Below are 21,946 nucleotides of genomic sequence, written 5' to 3'. Positions count from 1 at the left end.
GACTAGCCACTGCACCACCATCCTAGCCACCCCAAGCCCACGGTGAGCCCCTGTCGAACCCCTCTGCTCGCCCTCACGTTCGCGCCATGGCCGCTGATGTGGTCTTCAACCCGAGAGATCCAAAGGCCTCACCTTTGGTCGTCACACACACCCACACATGCGCACGCACGTGCACAGGCCAAGAGCCAGCCTAGATGAGCCGTTAGAGCTCAGGAACACCGACGCCTTGCACAAGCACCGCGCACAATCGCCATGGCCAGAGCACGGCCATGGCAGAGCTATTCCGCCCGCACCCGACCAGTAGAGGTAGAATGAGCGCCCCAACGAGATTTACCTCACCAAGGGACACATCACGTGCTAGATGGGAGGAGAAGAGGAGCCCTAGAGGTGCTAGTCACCTTGCGACGTCGATGTGTCCGTGCGCTCATGCCGTCGCCATGCCATGGCCATCCCGAATGACTCCGGCTGCCTCGTGGGACGAGACCTGGCTATCGAGCTTTGCCTTGACCCCACGCACCTTGCCATGTAGATGGTTGAGCGCAAAGCCCTCACCTTGCCCTAGTTCATCATGGCCACAAGCTCGCCAGAGCTCCGACACGTGCCTTGCTGCAATGCGGACTCCACCGTGTTTTTTGGTCACTGCCGTCGAGTCGATTGGCTCGCCCATCACCCCAATTGAAGGAAAGAAGCCACCTTTGGTGCCAACTAAGGCCATGGCTGCCTCACCGTAGCCTGCCGCTGCCGCCGAGCCGCTGCCACTGTGGTCGCCTCGCCTAAAGCCCTTAGCGTTACCCCTAGAGTCCTAGCCTGTCCTCTGTGGCGAGGGAAAGCTAATGGAGCTTCCCCTGGAGCCTTACCATCGCCCAGAGCACCTCACCGCCATCCCCGCGCTGCCGTGAGCCGCCGCATCACCATGGTTGGCCACGCCGATCCCCAAGGTACTGCCTGTAGCCCTTTGATGTAATCACCATGACCCCATGTAGCCGTAGAGCCCCTTAGCCACCTCGCTAGGCCGTCGTATCGTGCAGTTGAGCAAGCTCACCGCTAGTGAAGGGTGCCGCCTCGAGAAACAGAAGATAGGGGGAGGCAACTGTGCCCTCACTTGACCCCCGCGTGCATCCGGTGCCACGTCCCACCCAACCTCGTAGAATCCTATTAGACATGCTACAATGTAGATGCTAGCGCTTTACTTTTATGCAAATGATCTGTGATATGTTGCATGGTAGAATTACTTGTGAGCCATTACCTTGTCGCAACCCATACCCCTACACACCCGCTGTTAGGTTAGACGCTCGCTTACTTACTTGCTACTGCTTTACTATGCATTATATCTGTGATGTGATGCTTGGTGGAGGATTGTATATGAGTGGTTAAGGCACTGGGTGCCGGTAATATGGTAACAACCGGGGAGATCTTGGCGTGCGTTTGGGGTGTGTGGTGAGGGTTGAGTCGATCGGACAGGATCTTACGACAAGACGTTGGATGAGTCTTGCCGGGGGGTGTGACTTGGGCATCCCCTATGAGTGGTACCTATGGCGGTGCATATGAGATGAGGAGGTCCCAAGGTGGAGTGTCTTTGTGGGATGAAGCCCTGGGATGGAGGTGCCGTCGAGGCATGGGGTGTCGGTTATCCCCTTTGAGAAGATATCATGTTCGGTCCCCCTAAGGACTGGTATGTCGAGAGAATCGAATCGTAGGACCCTACGTGCACGCCACTCGTCCCTGAATGGGCGAGGGATAGATGTTGACCAGCTAGGATGGTGCCACTACTATTAGGTTGGAAGTGGATAATGTAGGGAGGTACGGGCGTTTGGCTCACACCCTCCTAAGACAGCATAGTGACCTCTGGGTCCCGGTACTATGTCTCACAGTCTCAGCATTTTGGTGGACTCCGGGGTGGCCCAGGGCTGAGTGGTAGGGTGGCATCGCACCGGTTGGAAGGTAGCCCGGTATCAGCCTAGGCGGGGCACCGCCGATGATGGTGATCTTGTGGTTCCAGGTGTACATGTTCTGTAGAGTTGATCGATCTATACATATAGCCACGTCCTCGGATATGTACATTCCTATGATCTACGCTTCCCTTGACTAGTGAGTGGAGTCCTTTCTTCTCTCCCCCTGGGTTGTTGTGTTGGTTTCCGGCTTTGGCCAATGAGGCAAGGTACGAGCGGGAGTCATCCGTGTCGCCTAGAGAGTGTGAGAGTGATGAGATGTGTGTGATGGGATGGGAAAACATGCGGTTGAGATGGATTAAAACTTGATGAATTACTATTAAAACTTGACATACTCGCATAGGAAACTACAGCCACAAATATGTCTTTTGCTCTACCCTTGCATTCCACTACCACAAAGCAAACGTAAAGCATAGGGTGGGAGCCAGTGGCTAGTACAAAATGTACTGATAATTGTTTGACAGGTTCTGAGCCCGAGTACAACTACCAGGGCGATGATTGGGAGGATTAGAGGTCTCGTTCCTGCGCTCAAATTTGGTTGAGAAAATGGAGTCGACGTCCGCTGCCTTTCTACTTGATGTTGTTCTGGATGCTGCATGCTCTGAGTGATTCCGCCAAGTGGCGATGTAATAATGAGTAAACATTGCTATTTGTACTCTCTTTAAGACAGGTATCCGATGTATGACTGTGAAATCGACTGTTATTAGATAATGTGATGGGATGATCACCTAGGACTATCATGTTATACTTTGAATATGTGGATTTCCCTTCGAGGAAATCAGGATCGTCTCACACTCCCTCCCCCCCTCTCTCTCCCTGCATCATTGCAGCCACTAGCCCACGAATTCCACACCATCAGCTAGCCACATGCCCAAGTCTCAAAGCCTGCATGCAGCCTCCTACGCTTCCTTGGTCACCACTGGCCCTTGGCCCTATACAACTATTCCCACACTCCCAAGGTTTTTGCCCGTGTGTTGCTCCTCACCTCCGCATGTGCTCCCATCCCTGTCCACGCTAACGACAGTGCCTGCGACTGCCTCCACACAAAGGCGGTGTTGGTGCCGCCACCGCCACACAAGACAAGCCTTTGTTGGCTAGGGAGTCTTGTGACATGACTAGAGTGCTAATGTTGCCGACGTTGGACACATTGGCATTGTTCCTGCTCAATAGCAATGATAGTAGGTCTTAGAGGATATCTCTGTGGGGACAGCTATCAGCCCTGGCATGTTGGTCGTCTAGCGTGACCACCACGGCAATGACACTGTTGTCGGGCCCCGACTCCTCATTAGGAGGTGTCACGTGAGGGTGTCGCATAGAGTGTTCAGATACTAATAAAAAAATAAATTACAGAATCCGTCAGTACTTCACGAGACGAATTTATTAAGCCTAATTAATCCGTTATTAGAATATGTTTACTGTAGCACTACATTGTCAAATCATGGACTAATTGGGTTTAAAAGATTCGTCTCATAAATTAGTCGTAAGCTGTGCAATTGGTTTCGTAATTAGTCTATATTTAATACTTCATACATGTGTCCAAATATTCAATAGGACGACGACTAAAGTTTAGGAGGAGAAAACAAACACTCATAGCATCGTCGCTGCTCACGGCCACCACTGCTACTCGGCACGTGAGAAAGAGAGGAGAGCGATCGTGGCAGAGGCAGCGTGGTCGTCGCCACTCATCTTGGGGAAGGGAGGGAGGAGGGAGCTAAGAGAGAGAAAGGAGGGGATGGAGCAAACTTGTGGGTAAACATGGGAATGGTGCAGGATCCGCACCAAAGTTGGTCCAAACTTAGGTGGTGTTTGATTGCCCCTTCTAAATTTTAGTCGATGTCCCATCGAATGTTTGGACATATGCATGGAGTATTAAATATAGACTAATTACGAAACTAATTGTAAAGTTTGCGACTAATTTGCAAGATGAATCTTTTAAGCCTAATTAGTCCATGATTTGACAATGTGGTGCTACAGTAAATATGTGCTGATGACGGATTGCTTAGGCTTAAAAAATTTGTCTCGTAGAATACTGACGGATTATGTACTTTGTTTTTTTATTAGTATCTGAACACCCCATGCAACATCCTCACGATGTACCTTTTAAATTTTAGTCACTATATCCGAGCACCCTCTTATTCTGTCTGCCGCTCAACACTGCTCCAGACCACCCCATTTAGGGGGTGTTTGGTTCCTACAGGAAAATTTTAGTCCCTGTCCCATCGGATGTTTGGACACATGCATGAAGTATTAAATATAGATGAAAAAAATAACTAATTGCACAGATTGTGGCTAATTTGAGAGACGAATTTTTTAAGCCTAATTAGTCCATAATTTGACAATGTGGTGCTACAGTAAATATGCGCTAATGGCGGATTAATTAGGCTTAATAAATTCGTCTCGTAAATTAGTCTCCATCTATGTAATTAGTTTTATAATTAACTCATATTTAGTTCTCCTAAATAGCATCCGAACGTCCGATGTGACATGAACTAAAATTTAGTCTATAAAACTAAAATTTAGTTCTCCTAAATAGTCGTGGAGGGCGGCAGCGGCGTGGTGGGATGGATGCGATCTGCCAGAGTCGAGGCTGCGAGGGTTTCTACTGACTACTGGATCGAAACTCACAAGTGAACCCCGGTCTGCAACTAACTCACAGCCCAAAAATCTAAAACCAATTCCAAGCCGAACCAGCCCGGTATGGCTATTACCCCAGAGTGAACTAGCCCAGCACACGTTTCAGCCCATTCCCACCCAAACCTTATTAGCCCAAATAGGAAACCAAACCAATAAACCCGGATTTAGCCCAAACCATTCCCAGGGTTACATGTGGGTCGTCCCACATGTCAGCATGCTGGCCACACCAGCGTATGAACAGGTCTGACCTGTTTGGATAGGCTCTAAGACCCCGAATAGAGATTGAGGGGCTAAACATGCAAGTTTGAAGTTTCAAACCACGATGACATAATTGAACATGTTTAAACACTGTCACTAAAATTTACTCAAATACTCCCTCCGATCCAAATTATAAGATGTTTTGACATTTCTAGATACATCACTTTTATTATGTACCTAGACATAGTATATTTCTAAGTGTATGTATCTAGAAAAACAAAACGTCTTAGAAATTGGAACGAATGGAGTAGTGTTAATGTAGTCCTGTTACTAAATTATTGACGGTGGGATATCGAAGGCGCCGATGGAGATTCTCTAAATGTCAGTAGGCCACAAACATCAAGCTTCTTTTTTTTTACCTAAGCTGCTTCTCAGAAGTAGTTTTTATGACCTGCTCCAAAAAATTAGTAAAAAAGTTAAACCATGCCAAACAGGACCGAGCTGTTGTCCCTATGTTGCCTTGCCATCAGGATTCCATTTTGGTATTTCTGGAACGGTGTGGCGACGCATCAGATGAAGTCATACATGTATTTGGTACTAGTAGAAAGCACGCCCCCTGCACGTGTTTGTAAATACAGATAGAGGATATGTTTTATTTATGGAGTAGAAACCAGTCTAAAGTAATAAACAAATATAAAGAAGACTACATAGACATATGTTACAGGTAGTGATATATTTTAGAGTTTGATGAATTCATCTTTGATTGCCTCTTGAATAGCCTCTGGGAAGAGTATGGTCTGAGAACTTTGGCATGACAAGCTTGTTCCAACTGCATTAGTCCAATGAGGGTGTTGTCAACTTCTTCAATAATTGTGAGATTGTGGTAGCGACAGTTATTCATCGTTGTTGAGGGGGATTTCGTTTCTTCCTGTGAAAAGAGTTGTACTTTGGTCTAGTAACAACAGGGTATCAAAAGTGCATAACAGAGTTTCAAAAGCTTAGGGCACAACGAAAATATATGATGAGTAGAGGTTGGCAACAGGCTGAAACCAAAGCAACATGATATCATATATAGGAGTGTAAGTTATAGATTTTTAAGGTCGAGAAGAGTAGGTATGGTTTGAGACAGGCCAAAACATACAAATTGCATTGAGGCATAGGAAGTAACATACATGTCGGCAACATAAATACAAAAAAGGAAAGCAAAGTACCATAATGGTATCTATAGTAGAAAATTCGGGACTCAGCAGGCAATTGCTGACTGAAGAGCTGGCATGATGTAAAAAGACTGCTTTGAACAAATTGCGCCAATATAAATCAGAATCAGAGGGGAGAACAGCAGGACAGCTGACCTGCTGCCATGCGACGCTGCTTGACCATTGGCTGCTGCTGAGACACATAAGCGTACAGGTGATGGCCTTTTGTTGTTGTTGTCCTCCAATCAAGCGTACATGCTCTGTTGCTGAGACACACAGGCGTACAATAGTTTAGTATAGCATAGGTAGCAAAAGAATAGCACAATTTATGAACAGGCACATAGCGTAATTATAGGTAAAATTGAATCTAATATGTGGTTCATGTTATGGTCAAATTCCCTCAGACAGATCAGGGTATGAAGGCAAATGAGAGATCGCAATACCTTTGGTTCCTCTAGCTACAACAGCGCAGCGATGAACTGCAGCACCACTCTCACAAGAATCCCAGGTTGGCCTGCAGCCTCGCCACTAGCAGATGTGCGCCTGTGCTGCTGCGCTATCCCCCTTGGAGAAGGCCATGACGGAGCGTGAGGAGGGGAGGCGACTGAAGTAGGAACAGGGGATCAGGGAAGGTGACGCTGCAGAAGCACATTCTGTCGATGGCAGCAACCTCCATCTAGATAAGCATGCAGATAGTGTGGTGGTTCTCAGCTATGAAGATTAATACTAGAATAGGGGCATTCAAAGTTGTGGGGACAAACACATAAAAAATGTAGCTGAGAATTTTTTTTTTGTGCAAAGTTGTTAGCCAGATGCTTCATACACTGAACAAACCAGCAATTGAAATTTACAAATCACACAGACTATGATATGAGAACATGACCAAAAAGGTGCCTAAGCAGGAGAGCAGAGGTGAGGAGATCAACTGCCCACGCTTATTCTTCGCCTATGGGAACACGCCCTACGGATGATAATTGGAAAAGGCCGGCTCCCCACAAAAACAAAAGCAGTTAAACAGGAAGTTACTAAACAAATCATGTCACTTTGCTCTAACGCATCTTTTTTGGCTTCTCCACAACGGCACAGCCAGCAACAGATCATCAGCCTGTTCGGTTGGCTGGTTCATATCGTTGCTGGTTCGTGAAGAAGTACTGCTGGCTGGTTTATGTGAGAGAAAAATATTGTTCCGACTGAAAATTTACGATCGTTTACGACAAACCACAGTCAAACGAACAAGCTGAATGTCAACAAAAGACCAATGCTCATCACTCATCAGTAGTGTAGAGGGGCACCACAGTATGACCAATGCTCATCACTCGTCAGTAGGTGTAGGCTCTAGAGTTTTAAATCATGGACCCTTGAATACAATAATTCACAACATCAAAAATTCTGTACTGAAACGGCTGGAACAGCTAATATAATAATCTAATATGGACATAATATATTATAGGGGACATTTCACTGCTACATGTACACATGACAAAAACATCTTCTTTAGCGAGAGCATATATCAGTTGGCAAGTTAAATAAAAGTTCATAGATAGGACGACGCGCATGGTAAAGGCATATTCAGCAAGTAAACAACTGATGAACTTATAATTGCAATTGTTAATTATGCACCTTTCTTAATACGAAAACAGATGAAATATGTACCTCCATTCAGTTGCGCGATGCACTGATCCTCCTTTATCATCATCCAACCAATACTGAAGATAGGCACTGGAAACATTCAGAACAACAGAAGACAATATAAATGTGAGCACTAAAAAACTGGAAACATTATAGCTTCATAAAGTTACCTCGATAATGACTCAAGCAGCGTCAACACAGATCCACTATAATCGTGTGGCAAGCGTTCAAGCTAGAAAAAAGAAATGATGGGTAACATTAATTAGTGGTACCTTAAGCTCATATAGTACAAACCAAAATCTTTAAAGTTGTCACTACTCTAATACATTTAAGTTGCCAAGCTCACTAAAATTCTTATAGTAGGATGCCACCTTAAACTGAATAAGCACCACATTATTTTGTGCCTATTGACCTCATATAAAAAAACATGACCAACTTGGTTAGTGCAACGAGAACAAACAGGTAAAAAACAAACAAATATCTGTTGTACACATCATCTGGCTTATATTTTTTAGTTCAAAAATCTTGTATTTAGAAATAGGAGCATGAAAACGGCGAAACACTAAGATGCTCTGTAAAAATTTCAAGCTAAAACTTGCGCGGTTGGTGTGGTGTTCCAAGTTCTTTTTTAAGAAATAAAGTGGTGTTCCGAGATTTGCTTGGCCGTCGGCCTATTAATGTAATTGTGTGCCAATAATATTAAAATAAATTTCATAACCAGGTGTCTCACTATAACAAGGCATCCATGCATGCAAAAGTTTTAAAAGTAGCATAACCAAGATAGCATTCTAAATGTATATAGCATTTCTATTCTAGAGGTAGCATAATTCAGTTGCCATATTACAATCCAAGTATTAGTTCTAAAAGTAGTATAATAGGAAAATCAACTGGCATGGTTCATGTAGGCTGGCTGAAATAAACATGCTTTGCTCCTGTTATCACGCTGAGATGACACAAAATCTTACTATATTCAGATACGATTGTAAATGAGACTGCTCAAAAGTAACATGCATTCTGCGGGTTTCTGAGAATCATCATACAGCAGGAAAAAGAAAATAGAGAACCCAAGCAGCAGTATGCACACCTAAATTTCATTCCAGTAATACCAAAATCATTTTGGATGTGCAAATGCAAATTAAACCACAAAGATTTTTTATATAAACCTAAAGTTGTTTCTATGTGTAAGTAGCTAGCCTTCCAGATTTTCCAATACAACCTTGAGAGACATCTCATCAAGCAATTTACACCGCACTACATCTTACAGTCTCCATGCAGTGCAGATATTTGTGTCAATATAGATATAGCAATGTTGAGAAAAAACATGGACATATAGAGAAGCTGCAGGTGAAGAAAAATGAGGAATTGACCAAGATTGTAGCATCACTTAAAATTAGTTTGCTATTGAGTGCGCGTGAATCCAATCTATGGGTACAGAAGTGCCAGTTGTTAGTAAGAATACAGAACAGCTGTAACTAAGTTGACAAAAAGTGAGATAGCCATATTTACCTGCCTACCCCTATGAACATCAAAAAACGAAAGCAGTATAATTATAGAAGCAAGGGATAAAAGAATTACCTGATCTCTCTGAAGCATTCTACAGTGAATTGTGTCTACAATGGATGCAAGGTAAAACAGATAGGATCAACCATGGCTACTAATTTCCTTTGTCTAGAGTCATATAGGAAGTAGAAGCAAATGGATAGAACACTACATGCATTCGGAATTCCAGAATAGCACAAATTTGTTACACAAGCTATGGAGTGCATAGACAATGTTGGCCCAGCTACAACCAGTGTTTTCCTGCTAGATTGCAGCTATTGAACTCCTAGTACTCCTGATGACTAATACACTGAAAGGAGATGCAGGTACTGGTTTCAGCGGATTGATGACAAACTTGTTGTCCAGACTCAATAGCTGCTATCTGCCAACCAGTCAGAGGAACCACACACGCTGCATTCCAGCTGAACTGAGAAACCAAGGCAGCCTGGCAACTACTGCTTCCCAATAGGTTCCGGAACAGTACACAAGATTGCTGACTAAACAACTCCCGAATTGAGCACACAAAACGAAACCAATAGCAGGTAGGAAAATTAGATAAGGGCAATCTGTAGGTACTGCTTTGCTATTGCTGTGTATCTGAAAACCATTGTTTCAGAAGCAGAATAGTATGCAGGCTTCCAACGGAGGTTCTAAAAAATTCATCAGAAACAGGTTAAAACCAAATTTGATTGTAACGAAACTCTGAACACAGCCGTAACTCAATCTGGAGACCAAAATCAGTGAAACATGAAGAACCGAGGTGACCGAAAATAGCCCGAATTCTAGAAAAAGAAAAACACAAGAACGAAAGATAGGTCGTCATCATTGTTGTAAGCATTAAGCATAATTTATGACGTAATCATCAGATATTATAGGTCATCACTTGATCATGTTCTAGGAGCATCTGAGCATATACATGGAAAACTACAGAATGGACGAGGTACAAGAAGCTCATCAGCTTATATCTTTCCTCACAACAACTGATTGCTCACTACCTCACCAAAACCGATCATCAGCTCATATCTTTTGTCATCACGTACTCAGTTAAACCTGCCATGTTCTTTCCATCAAGATATTGTACCGATTCGAACCTATCTACCAATTGGACATAAACAAATTATAGATCAAATCAAAACCAAAGCACATGACATGTCGCGAGGGAGAGAAGGCGGGCGAGAGGGAGCGGTGAAGAGAGGAAAAAAGGGGAATGAGCCGGGAAGAGAATCGGAAGAAGGTGTATATATTTAGTGGGCCAGCTCCGCAGGAGAAGCTAGACAGCAGCAAGGGAAGCATGAAAAAGACAAGAAGCAGGCCCAGGATCCGCTTCCGGACGAATCCGCTCCAGACAACCACAGCCACACGATGGAAGATCCAACGGCTGTAAACATTTGAGGAGACGTGGCCGGTGGTTCAGGAGAGGAGCTGCACGGGTTTTGTACCGTCGCCACGCCTGCCGCCGCCTCAGGAGAGACCGAGGGAGAGAGAGAACGGCACTTTTTTTTGCAAGGAGGAGGGGAAGAGCCACGAGATATTTTCGTGGACATGTGGCTGGGTTTTTTTTTTGGCCGACGTGGTCGAACGGTGGCCAAGCGAAGGTAAGCAGACCAATGAGAGAATTTAGGGTGACGTGGCCGGTGTCCCCTGCCGAGGCTAACCTTGTGATTATAGGAGAGAATGTAAGGCCGGCCGCTGGGGGCGCCGTCGCCCCGCCTGCCATCGCAAAGAGACCGAGAGAGAGAAGACGGGGAGAGGGGAGAAGGGAGGGGGAGGGAGCGTGTGTGTCGGGTTTTTTTTTGTTTTCTTTTTTTTTTGGTGAGGAGGGAAGGGAGCAGATTTTTTTTGAGGCTGGGAACAGTAACTGGACGGTGGAGGTAACGGGAGATGAAGATCAGACGGACCAAATCTTTTTAGGCGCCGTGGCTAAGGTGGCTGCGCGGGTTGAACCTTGTGATTGTTGGGGCTAACGTAAGGCCGGAATCCGTAGGTGCTCGTCACGTGTCACGATCCAGACGGGACCGTTTTGTCTTCACCTCTTGCTTACGCCGGCAGTCAGAAACACGTGTGCCACCTCGTCGTGTACCCCCCTCGAAAATTCAGTTTTGACTCTTGATCACAGTTTATTTATGTTCACAAAAAGTACGGATAACAAAAGGATTACCGCGATCCATGACGCATTTAAGAGCACACGCAGGCAGGTTTGCCTTTAGTTTTCGGGCAGTCCAGCGACACTTTCCCTCCCGGTTCGTTGGGGATCCGAGAGTTCTGGGTCTGCGCGGCGACTCTGGCACTCTGCGAGCTGCGATGGATCGACGAGTGGCCATGCGACCCGACCGGCCCTTCTCTCACCCACCCTAAAACCTCGACACCTCCTCCTCCTCCTCCTGTCTCTCTCTCTCTCTCCTTCCCTCTCTTTCTCTAGAGCGCACGCAAGAACACACACACACGTAGGAGAAGCCGGACCGGCGCACCAACCCAGGTCCAAACCACTTAATTAGGAGGGAGGGGAAGGATCGTCATCCAAGCCGCGTGGCCTTTAATTCGCCGCGCCGCACGCCCTTGTCATGGAAGGTGGCGGCTGGGCAGCCGGAGGCCACGTTCTTGGCGCCGCCCAGGAACCGCGGGGGCAGCAGCAGCAGCAGCGGGAGGAGGCGAAGGAAACCGAGAGGAAGAAGGGCGCTGGCGCTGGCGGCGGCGGCGGCGGCATGAAGTTCCGCGTGCGCGCGCGGGCGCCGCACGGCGTCGGGGCGCTACTGCTCATCGGCGGAGCGGCCGTCGTCGGGGCCGCCGTCCTCGCGTGGCGCCGCTCGCGCCACGGCAACAAGCGTGGTGCCGTGGACCAGCCTAAGCGCCGGCTGACAGTGTACGTCTCACATCTGTTCAGACTTCAGAGCTGCTTTGAAATTCGTTAACTTTTGTCGATTATAAGATTGAATGTCAGATGATCTGTAATGTTTCCTGCTGGGCGTTGGAGCTGAAAAGAACGTTTTGTTTGGGGTGGATTCTTTGCAGGAAAGAAGATGCTTTGGATGGCGGAATTGTCGAGGATGGGAAGGTGAGGAGTCATCTATCGCATTCATTGATGGGAACTGGAGTTGTTGGGTTCTTCCCTTTTCTGGTGAAATTTTACATGCAAAGTCGGTTCAAATTTGTAGGTTCAGGATGGCTCATTGGTGAAGGAGCTTGGTCGGTCCGATGAGAACTTGAGCGCGGGCAACACCGATATTGGATCCAGTAGATTGGTTAGTGCTTCTGCTCTGTATGCATAATTTTTCATAACTTTGTTCATTGGGGTAGTACCGTATACATGTGTGTTCTGTCGTTGTAGTGACCTTATGTCTCTGTTAAATCTTCTGAATAATGGTGTCAGGATGGCAACGTGTCAGAGGAAAGCCATCAGATTCACAAGGATGATGAAATCACTGCAGATAAATTGGTGTGTTTCTCTGTCCAAACGTTTGGATTAACTTCCCTCAAATAATATACGTCAATATTGTATTTTGCATGCACTGTGATTGTTTAAATGGCTTCATTTGGGGAAAAAATTGGTTTTCAGGAGAGCAAGCATGAGGAGAGAATGAATGAGAATTCAGGCAGCAATCCTGTCGAGGTCCACACGCACGATCTGGTTAGTGTTTCTTTGCTATGCAACATTGGGAAAACTGAAATCTTTATGCTATTTGCATGCACTGCGATCATTTAAATGGCTTTATTTGGGGAAAAAAATTGGGTTTTAGGAGAGCAAGCCTGAAGAGAAAATTGATGAGAATTCAGGCAGCAATCCTGTTGACGTTCACATACAAGATCTGGTTAGTGTTTGTTTGCTATGCCACATTGGGAAAAACTGAAACCTTTATATGCTATATTTGTGCAGTGATTGTCGTAGCCTCATAAGTACCTTCTGTTCATTTCTTCTGAATTTGAGTTTCAGGACAAAGAACATGTCGAAAAAGTTGAGCAGAAGTCAAGCTGCAACCATGTTGAGATCACTGCGCATGATATGGTTAGTTCTTGATTGCGAAGCATAACTGTGAACATTGAAACCATATTGCTATATATGCAGTGGTTATTGTAGGTGCCTTATGTTAATTTATTTTCATTCTTCTGAATTTCAGTGTCAGGACAATGAACATGTTGAGATAATTGATCACGTTGAAGGAATTGATCAGAATTCGAGCAGGAACCCTGTCAAGATCATCATGCAGGAAATTGTCAATGCTTGTTTGGTATGTACAATTCTGAAAGCTGAATCCTTTGTGCTGTAAGTGCCTGCATAGTTGCATGGGCATTCTCTGGAAGTCTGGAGCCTCATTGTGGCATTCCTATCTTTGCATATGCTTCTAAATTTTTGCTACAGGTCAGTGGAAGTGTGGAGAAGGTTGAAAAGGACTCAAGCAAGGACATCGAGAAAGAGATAGCCCAAAAAGTATTTGTTTCTTTGTTCTTCAGCCAAAATTTTGGAATCTGCAATGTCTGGTCAAAATTTTGGTCACCTATGCATCCTTATTTTTTTGGGCTTGTTTCTTTTGAACTGTGATTTTTTTAGGATAATAAAGATATGGAGGCTTCTGATCAAAGCAAACTCTGCATCAACAGTCCAGGGATCATCCTCAGTAAACACAATGATGAAAGTGATGGTACTCAAGAGGCTGAATCAATGGAGAACACGCCGACGGCACAGCTGATGATGCATCAAGACCAACTCTTAGATGACATGGTTACTGATACTGTTACAGAAACAGAAGATACAGCTGCAGACACAGAAGATACTGTTACAGAAACAGAAGGAGCAAAGCAAGGTGAAAGAACAATCACAGACGAGAGTGAGCTTAAGCAGGACGAAAAGAAAGATCTGGTAGGACTTGTTGAACTTGCCAGCTCACCAGCACTGTCATCACTGGTTAAGCCAGTAGTGAAGAAAGAGCCACAGTTTCCAAGACCCAACGAGACAGGGATGAAGGTAGAGCAAGATTATACTAACGGTGAGCTAAGGGAGCATACTGACCTGATTGGCAAAGGAGGAGCAATGCAGGGAGAAGGTGACATGGCGACCATGGATTGCAGGAGTTCTGCTCTGGTCGTTATTGCTCTAATATTCGCACTGACAATGGGAATAACGATCATCGTGCGCTTATACGCCCCTTCCCGAGCAACAAAACTCCAGATGGATCTGCCATAAGTTTGCAAGGGCAAAACAATGAAGCGCTATCAGTGATCAATATAATTGCTGAGGTTGCAAAGTTCCATTGGGGTTTTTTTATGGCCTCATACGCACAGGCATGAACGGTGAAGTTAAGAGCTGGAGTGTACAAAGTACAAGATAGAAAGAAACGTCTACTACGGGTCATGAACAGAATTCAGATAGCCATTGTGCAGCACGATCTGTCTGTACTGGAATAGTTACAAGTGTGGTGCCAACTACCCAAAGGAAGAACCAAGGAGGTCCGAGAACAGTAGGATTCTTCAGGTTCAGGAGCGCTTGTTTTTTCTTTTTAAAAAAATGTTATTTTGTAGGGTATGTTAGTGCTGATAAAATCTTTGATATATCCCAAACCATGTTGAGGTTCGTGCATGGTTTTGTTTGATTTACCCTCTCGTCAACCATGCATGTCTTGCTGCCCATCCATGATAGACCGACCCTGGCATGTCTAAACATGTGTAATACTACCATTGCGAACATACAGGTGAGACATCATCCATCCATCCATATATAAGCTACATGTATGGAGTAACTTCTTTTCAGCAAGCGTGGAGAAAATAAAAATAACAAAAAAGCGACCAATCACGAAACAGAGAAGATTTGACAACAATGCCTGACGCCCAGACGCACGCCTGCGCACTACACTCTGTTTCGCGCTCCACGCGGGCCCCATGTTGCCCGAGCGACAAGAGGGGGGAAGGACGCGTGGTGCCTCCGATTCGGAAGGATCCAGCTGCGGCGTCGTATGGATGCCCTGCCAGTACCGGGAGAGATGATGGAGCAGAAGGTGGGGAGGAGAGATGCAACACCCGATCTAATCTTGAAACATCCAAAAACAACAGTTGCAACGTATGTCTCAAGGTAGTTGAAACACTTGAAACATGCTTCTGAAATACTTGAAAAAAACAACTGAAAACACTTGAAAAACATTGCAAACCATACGCAACATCTAAATAAAACAATACAACATATTGTGAAACATATGCAACATCCAGATAAACACACTTGCAACATGCGTCCGAAAAGCACAGACAAAACATACCTCTGAAACATCGGAAACACTCGAAAATATACGCTTGCAACATGCCTCTGAATCAATTGCAACATATGCAATATGTGCAACAACCCGATCTACTTTTTGTAACATCCATATGAAACAATTGCAATATACATCTGAAACGCCTAAAACACTTGAAACATACATATACAACATAGGGGAGGGGAAGGCTGGTACAGTCGACTCCAGCCATCGGGGTCTAAGAGGGAGCCGCCGGGGGTGGGGAGGGCGTTGCACCGATGTAGGGAGAGCCGCCCACTCCCCTGCAACACCACTGCGCCACCTCCATAGATCTCGCTCGTGCTCCATGGATCTTGCTGGGGTGGGGGAGAGGGCCACCGGATCCGCGGGCGTTGGGCACTTCCGATGGGTGAGGACGCCGGGGTGGGGGGAGGGGCGTTGCCAGGGTGGGGGAGCGCGCCGTTGCCGGCCAGGGAAGCAGCCATGGCCGTGTCGTCGAGGTGAGGCAGGGGCGGGAGCGCGAAAGGGATAAGAATGGGGAGGGGCGCGAGCGCATGTGGGAGTGAGCGGTGGGAGGCGTCCGTCCGTCCGGACGTCTTAATCATATCATTATCCTATAATTTAATGTTAGAACTTTGTAGAATCTTACTTGATTAATGAGACTAATAAAATGATCATGTTTCTACATTGTCTACTGTACAGTATATTTCAAGATGAAATAAATTGCACTACAGGTAAAAAAAATAACTTGTGCAATATGGTGAGAATTCAGGCCCACTTTTTTTTCTTGAGAGGAATCTAGGCCCACATGATCCAGGCCCACCTTTTTCGTGAGAGGAATCCAGGCCCACATTTAAGCATGGCAGGGTTTTCTTCTTTACCCGGGTCCCGGGAACCCGTACCGGCCCAGCGCTCGTGGAAAGGAGACGTCTCACTGCGAGGCAGATCGAGCCGCGTTTCCCGTCGCTGCCTGGTCGCGCGAATCCCCTCGAGCGCCGCTGCCTGCGGGAGCCATGGCGCGGTCCCCAGCCGCCTCCTCCTCGTCCTACACGGACAGCACGGGATCATCGTCCGACTCGGGCTCCACCTCCTCGGGGAGCGATCGCCGCCGCCGCCACCGCCACCGGAGCAGCCGCCGCAAGGAGGTCGCGTCCTCGTCCGCGCTGAAGGCGCGCAAGGACCGGAGGTCTCGCCACAAACACCGCCGCCGCGAGCGGGAGCACTCGCGGCGGCGGTCCCCGTCCGACGACGACAGCTACAGGTGATCTAATGCCCCCTCTTCCCTCTCGGGGTTTCTCAACCTAGGGTTAGGATAAAGGGTTGTCTCGTGATCGATCTGGAAGGTGCGGTTCGTGATCCGAAGGTTGGAACGAGGGAAAGCAGCCTGTGATTAGTGTTGGTGTTGGATTCTGCGTTTCGTTCGTGGATTAACTCGTTTTTATGCTTATGTTGGGATTGATGTTACGGCGATTTGGAGGTCACGGTTTTTATTTGGATGGGATTGCACCAGATGTGAATGTTATATTGGCAATAACCTGGGATTTTTGGTGTATACATCATTTCACCTGAAATTCCGCATACCACATATCATAATTCTTATCATTTCACCTGGAATTGCACAATTCTTGTTGGGTTCGAGAGTACATTTGAAATAGTTAGATACTGCAGCTACGGCAGTCTGAACCTAATGATGGATATTGTGTCCGAGAGTACATTTGAAATAGTTAGATACTGCAGCTAAGTCACTCTGAACCTAATGATGGTTTCATGATTAGATGGATGAAGTCGATTTAGGGGAGACTGATTAGGAGCAACTACGAAAATTTGGTGAACATATATATGGCTTTCTGAACAAGCAACTGCTATAGCTGTTTTGTTGTTTCTGACTGAACAAAGGTTTCATGATTAGATGGATTAAGTCGATTTAGGGGAGACTGATTAGGAGCAACTACGGAAATTTGGTGAACATATATATGGCTTCCTGAACAAGCAACTGCTATAGCTGTTTTGTTGTTTCTGACTGAACAAAGGAAAACTTATATTTCCATGAGGTTCTTCCTGGTTTTCTCATATTGAAGTATGTTATTCTCATTGTAGCAGCACAAGCTCTTATGACAGCGACCGTGAGGTGTCTGGCAGATCTCGGAAGCATAAGAAGAGCAGCAGATCAAGAAAGGTACTGGCCTTATCGATGTTTCCTTTCAGGTTTTCATGCGCAGGCATCTAATATGTCTTTGGCCTTATTGCATTTCCTTGTGTGCCAGTCTAGGGAGAGGGAGCGAAGCAAAGATAGGCATCATAAACGAGACAAGAGTAAACACAAAGAGGTAAATTTCCTATTTATTCAGAAACTACTAAACTTTTATGATGGCTTAATATAACATGTTGGTGATAGAAGTATATTTGATCATTTATACTTTCACACAAGAGGTCCTTATATTTCTTTGTGCCTGTTTCTGGGCTGGCTCTTTGACATTGGAGCTGGGGTTGATGAACGGGTAATAACATGTTGGATTGGTCTGCTGCTTGTCCTGTTGGTGGGTTGGTTGTGTTCTATTATAAATGGGGGAGCTTTATACAGAAGAAAGAGAGTGAGCATGCTGATGGCCCTGTCCAGCTTTCCAAGGTATAATATATTTTGTTTTTGCATTCTGTGTACTTTGTTGTGTTTATCATTTTGAAACACCCTTTATTTTATCCATTAGTTTCTTGGACGCGACAAAGAAAGGGAAGAAGGTCCTCAAAGGAGTGCAATCTCTGGTAAAAAGGTGAGGATAAAAAACAAATGATGAAGGTGTCATTTCTCTTATAAGCACAGTGAAAAGCAAAGCGAGAGTTGCATTTAACTAAACTACTTCATTTGTAGATAATGATGAAGCTTGAGAAGACAAAGGAAGACAAGGCAGCAGAGAGCAAGCGAAATGAACTGTTGAAGTTCCTGAATGCTAGTTATGATTGATGTGTTGGAATTGCTGACGCTGAAGGTGCAGAATGCCCTTTTGATTGTCTTCGCACTGGTGCTTTTGGTGATCCTTACAAGTGTTTTGTTTTTTGTCTATAACTTGGCCACCAAAGTTTTTTATGCTTAACTAGCAACCGAGTGAAGGTCTACTGTAATTGATTTGAATTTTATGTTGTCATGAATTACCAGCTTTTAAACTTGTTTTTGTGATTGCTCTGGGGATTCATTGTTCTTATGGCAGCTTACTGCAGTGGATGGTGACTCTTCAGTGCCGAACCCAATCGCTGTGGATTCGTGAAATTGTTTTGGTATCCTTTGTATAATAATTTTGACTCGAGTTCCGCTCCCTGCCAGAGACGCCGAGCTGCCCAAAATTTGATGTGAGCATCGCCTCAGTTGAACAACATCAACATTATAATTGTTTTGGTATTCAATGAAAATGGAATTGTTTTATGGGATTCCTGTGTTATGGAATTTGTTGCTTTACGTGGGCTCCCCTAGTGCATATCACCTCATCTAAGGGTCGTTTTGGTATATACAAGGGCTGATCACGAGCTAGCTAAAACTTAGCCTAAATTAACTCTAGTGTATCCAAACATGAGGGTTAATGGATGGGCTAATTTTTTAGAAGTCTTTAACTAGTTGTTAGCCAACTAGCTAGCCAACCTGGGTTATTTTGAGCTTATTTTTAGCGCAACTAGTAGCGAGTCCTAGCTCATCCAAACAAGCTTACATTTGTTCAGTACCACACCATGATACACGGCTATCACTCTCTATGCTAGTTATTCAACTCATAGGGAGTCTAATACCTATGCTCATAGGATAGCCCGTAGTTCTATCCATACTGATGTAGGTCTGCATGTGTGGTTTTTGAGTTCACCTGATGGTGTTTCTAATCATTATACAATCCTCCTAGTTAAATAAAGTCGGTGGTGTTGCTCAAAAATGGAAATCAAACGCTCAGCGAGCTATAAATACAGCCATTGTTTTTCGGTTGATTTGTTACTTGTAATTTATCTAATCCATTAGATATAAACATACAATCTAGAGATGGTGGTGGAGTCCTGTCTGGCATGAAAAAGGCATATGAGCGAAAAAGGATGACGTAGCAAAGAAATACTCCTACTTCAACCTATTTTTTTGGTTTTATACACTTTTACTCGGTACAGAATTTTTGTTATGTAACTAGATAATATACGTTATGCCTACGTACATAATAGAATAAAAACCAGAACGATCTATAACCTAGCGTGCAAGATAGTGTCTTAGTTTGTTCATAACAAAAATCTAGCGTCTTTGGACCGCGCGTTCGTGTACCTTTGGTGTGTGTGATACTTACGTGCGTCAATGCGTCATTAGTTAAAAACTGATTTCTGATCTAAAAACAAATTTTCTAATATGTTTTTAGTTGCATAAATCTTTCTGAAATAATATTCTAAAAATAGCTATTGTCCGGCTTACCCCTTCGTGCCTCACGGGTGTTACGTCATTCAAAACTACCGTGCAAGAGCACCCTTGTTAAAAAAAAGTAAATAGTTTTAAAATGTGATGGTTAAAAATCGAGTATGTCTACTAAACAACCATGTGTTTTATGCAGTTTGAACACATGAATTTTTTTGCACCATAGGATTAAGATCCAACAGCCTCCACCCTTCTTCTACCTCCAGACTCCAAAGATCACATATCACAATTTTTTTTCTATGGAAGGACAAATCACAGATCCGTCGTCGCCGCCGCCGCCACCGCTGCCGCCACTGCCATGGCCGGCGCGGACGTGAAGCAGGGCAACCCGGACCTGATCGGCACGGGCGCTCTGGAGCGCACGTCCATCGAGCAGTGGCTGCAGACGGAGGCATAGAGCTTCGACTCGCCCAGCGCCGAGATGGTCTACAGCCTCGCCATCCTGCTGCCCACCCTGCCTAGGCAGTAGAACGACAACAACGGCAACGGCACCGGCAGCGAGTTCAACGCCAGGGACGTCGCCGTGGGTAGCAACGCCGACGCGTCCAGCGGCAAGCGCGGTGTGGCCAGGTCGCAGCAGCCGCCGGCGAGCCAGAGCCAGGTGAGCCTGCAGAAGGAGGAGGAGATGCTGAAGCTGTTCGAGCAGAGGAAAAAGGACCTAGAGACATCTACGAGCAGCAGCGGGAGGGGGTCAAAAAAATCCATGTGTTTTTTTTTTGTTAAAACACATGTGTGTTGTATAGCATTTCTATAAAAATCTGGTTTTATAAATAAGATGAAAATTCGGATTATCACGATTTTTTTTTGAAATCGATTATCATGAAATTCGAGGGATCAAAGGACTGTTTTCCAGTCTCTAATATAAATTTGCGGCCAGATTAAAAGATGGGCCTCTCTTTGTTGGGTTAATTGGATCTATACCATTATAATTTCTTCGTTTCTGAAGAACGTCATTACTATTCATCTATTTGAAAACATTCCATTACAATTATTCGTTTCCCACAAAAATGCCACTGAATACGTATGGACACCGTCTGGGCCCAGCTGCAGACGTATACGGAGACGTATACTTCATCTCCCTGTCACTGACACGCGGGCCCCACATGTCATCTTCTTTCTCCTCTTCTCTCTCATGTTCTCTCTCCATCCCGAGCGCCAGGCCGCCGCGTCACCATTGTCAGGCCTAGCCCGAGCTCCCCGACCTCCCACCATAGACCACCTCCGGTTCCATACGCTCCACCATTGGCACCGCAACGACACCACGAGACCGCCCCGCTGCTTCTTGTCGTCGATCCGTGCCCACAGCGCCATTGCCGCGCTCTCCCAAGCGCCGCCGCCGCCATGGCCGCACCGGGGTCGAGCTCTTCGATCAGCCCCGAGACACCACCGTTCACTTCGTCGCTTCCTCCGTTGGCATCGCAAGGAGACGACGCATCCAAGCAGCAGCTCTTTGGCATCAATCCGCGCCTAGAGCACCTCCTTCCATCCTCACCGAATCTCGCCACCGTCGCCAAGTTCCCCTCTGCGCAGCAACAGCCGCGACCAGTACCCTTCCTGGCGTCATGGGCCCCATCAGCGAGTTCGCCGTGGACCGCTCCTCCTCCTTCGCCACTCGCCGGCCCTCCTCGGTGACCGGAACACCAAGTTCGGCGAGCGCCCGACGGCCGCCGACCACCTCTGCTATGCGTGCTGCTGCTGCTGCTCGCGGGCTGCCGGCGTGCTGCTGCTCACCGTGGTCGTGGCCGCGTCGGGATGGAGAGAGATGAGGAGAGGGGGAAGAAGAAGATGACATGTGGGGCCCGCGTGTCAGTGACAGGGAGATGAAGTATACGTCTTCGTATACGTCTACAGCTGGATCCAGGCTGTGTCTATACGTATTCAGTGGTATTTTTATGTGAAACGAAGAATTGTAATGACATGTTTCAAATAGACGAATAAATTATAATGGCATGCATCCGATTAACGTTGGGTTGGGCCCAATTTTCGCCCTGTCCAGCCGTTGGTAGAGACCGAACGGCGCACGACCTCACACGCAAGGCCCAGACGGTAGCAAACCCTAGACCGACAACCTACAAATAGCAAAGCAAACCAGTCCTCAACGCAGCCGGCAGACCAAGCCGCCGGGTCGACGCTCTCGGATCTCTTCCTCCGTCGTGATGGTTG

At 46.0% G+C, this 21,946-nt stretch overlaps 2 protein-coding genes across 3 annotated transcripts; both read left to right on the top strand.

The window, feature by feature from the left end:
- Positions 1 to 11,343: 11,343 nt before the first annotated feature.
- On the top strand, positions 11,344 to 14,843 carry LOC136504519 (uncharacterized). Its single transcript, XM_066499453.1, has 10 exons — positions 11,344 to 12,005; positions 12,155 to 12,197; positions 12,298 to 12,384; positions 12,513 to 12,578; positions 12,699 to 12,770; positions 12,880 to 12,951; positions 13,074 to 13,145; positions 13,258 to 13,368; positions 13,500 to 13,568; positions 13,689 to 14,843. The coding sequence occupies exons 1-10, from the start codon at positions 11,707 to 11,709 to the stop codon at positions 14,319 to 14,321; spliced, it is 1,524 nt and encodes a 507-aa protein (XP_066355550.1). The 5' UTR covers positions 11,344 to 11,706; the 3' UTR covers positions 14,322 to 14,843.
- Positions 14,844 to 16,253: 1,410 nt separating this feature from the next.
- LOC136505108 (uncharacterized) lies at positions 16,254 to 18,521 on the top strand. 2 transcript variants are annotated; one of them, XM_066500207.1, is made up of 6 exons: positions 16,254 to 16,621; positions 17,461 to 17,536; positions 17,625 to 17,687; positions 17,942 to 17,986; positions 18,066 to 18,128; positions 18,227 to 18,521. In XM_066500207.1, exons 1-6 carry the CDS (start codon positions 16,374 to 16,376, stop codon positions 18,317 to 18,319), a joined length of 588 nt encoding a protein of 195 aa, XP_066356304.1. In that variant the 5' UTR covers positions 16,254 to 16,373; the 3' UTR covers positions 18,320 to 18,521. The 2 variants fall into 2 exon arrangements, with proteins under 2 accessions (XP_066356304.1, XP_066356303.1); XM_066500206.1 differs by having other exon boundaries at positions 16,255 to 16,621; positions 17,458 to 17,536.
- Positions 18,522 to 21,946: the final 3,425 nt, after the last annotated feature.

This window comes from Miscanthus floridulus, chromosome 14 (genome assembly GCF_019320115.1).
Source record: "Miscanthus floridulus cultivar M001 chromosome 14, ASM1932011v1, whole genome shotgun sequence".
Lineage (NCBI taxonomy): Eukaryota > Viridiplantae > Streptophyta > Magnoliopsida > Poales > Poaceae > Miscanthus > Miscanthus floridulus.
This window is presented reverse-complemented; position numbering and strand designations above follow the sequence as displayed.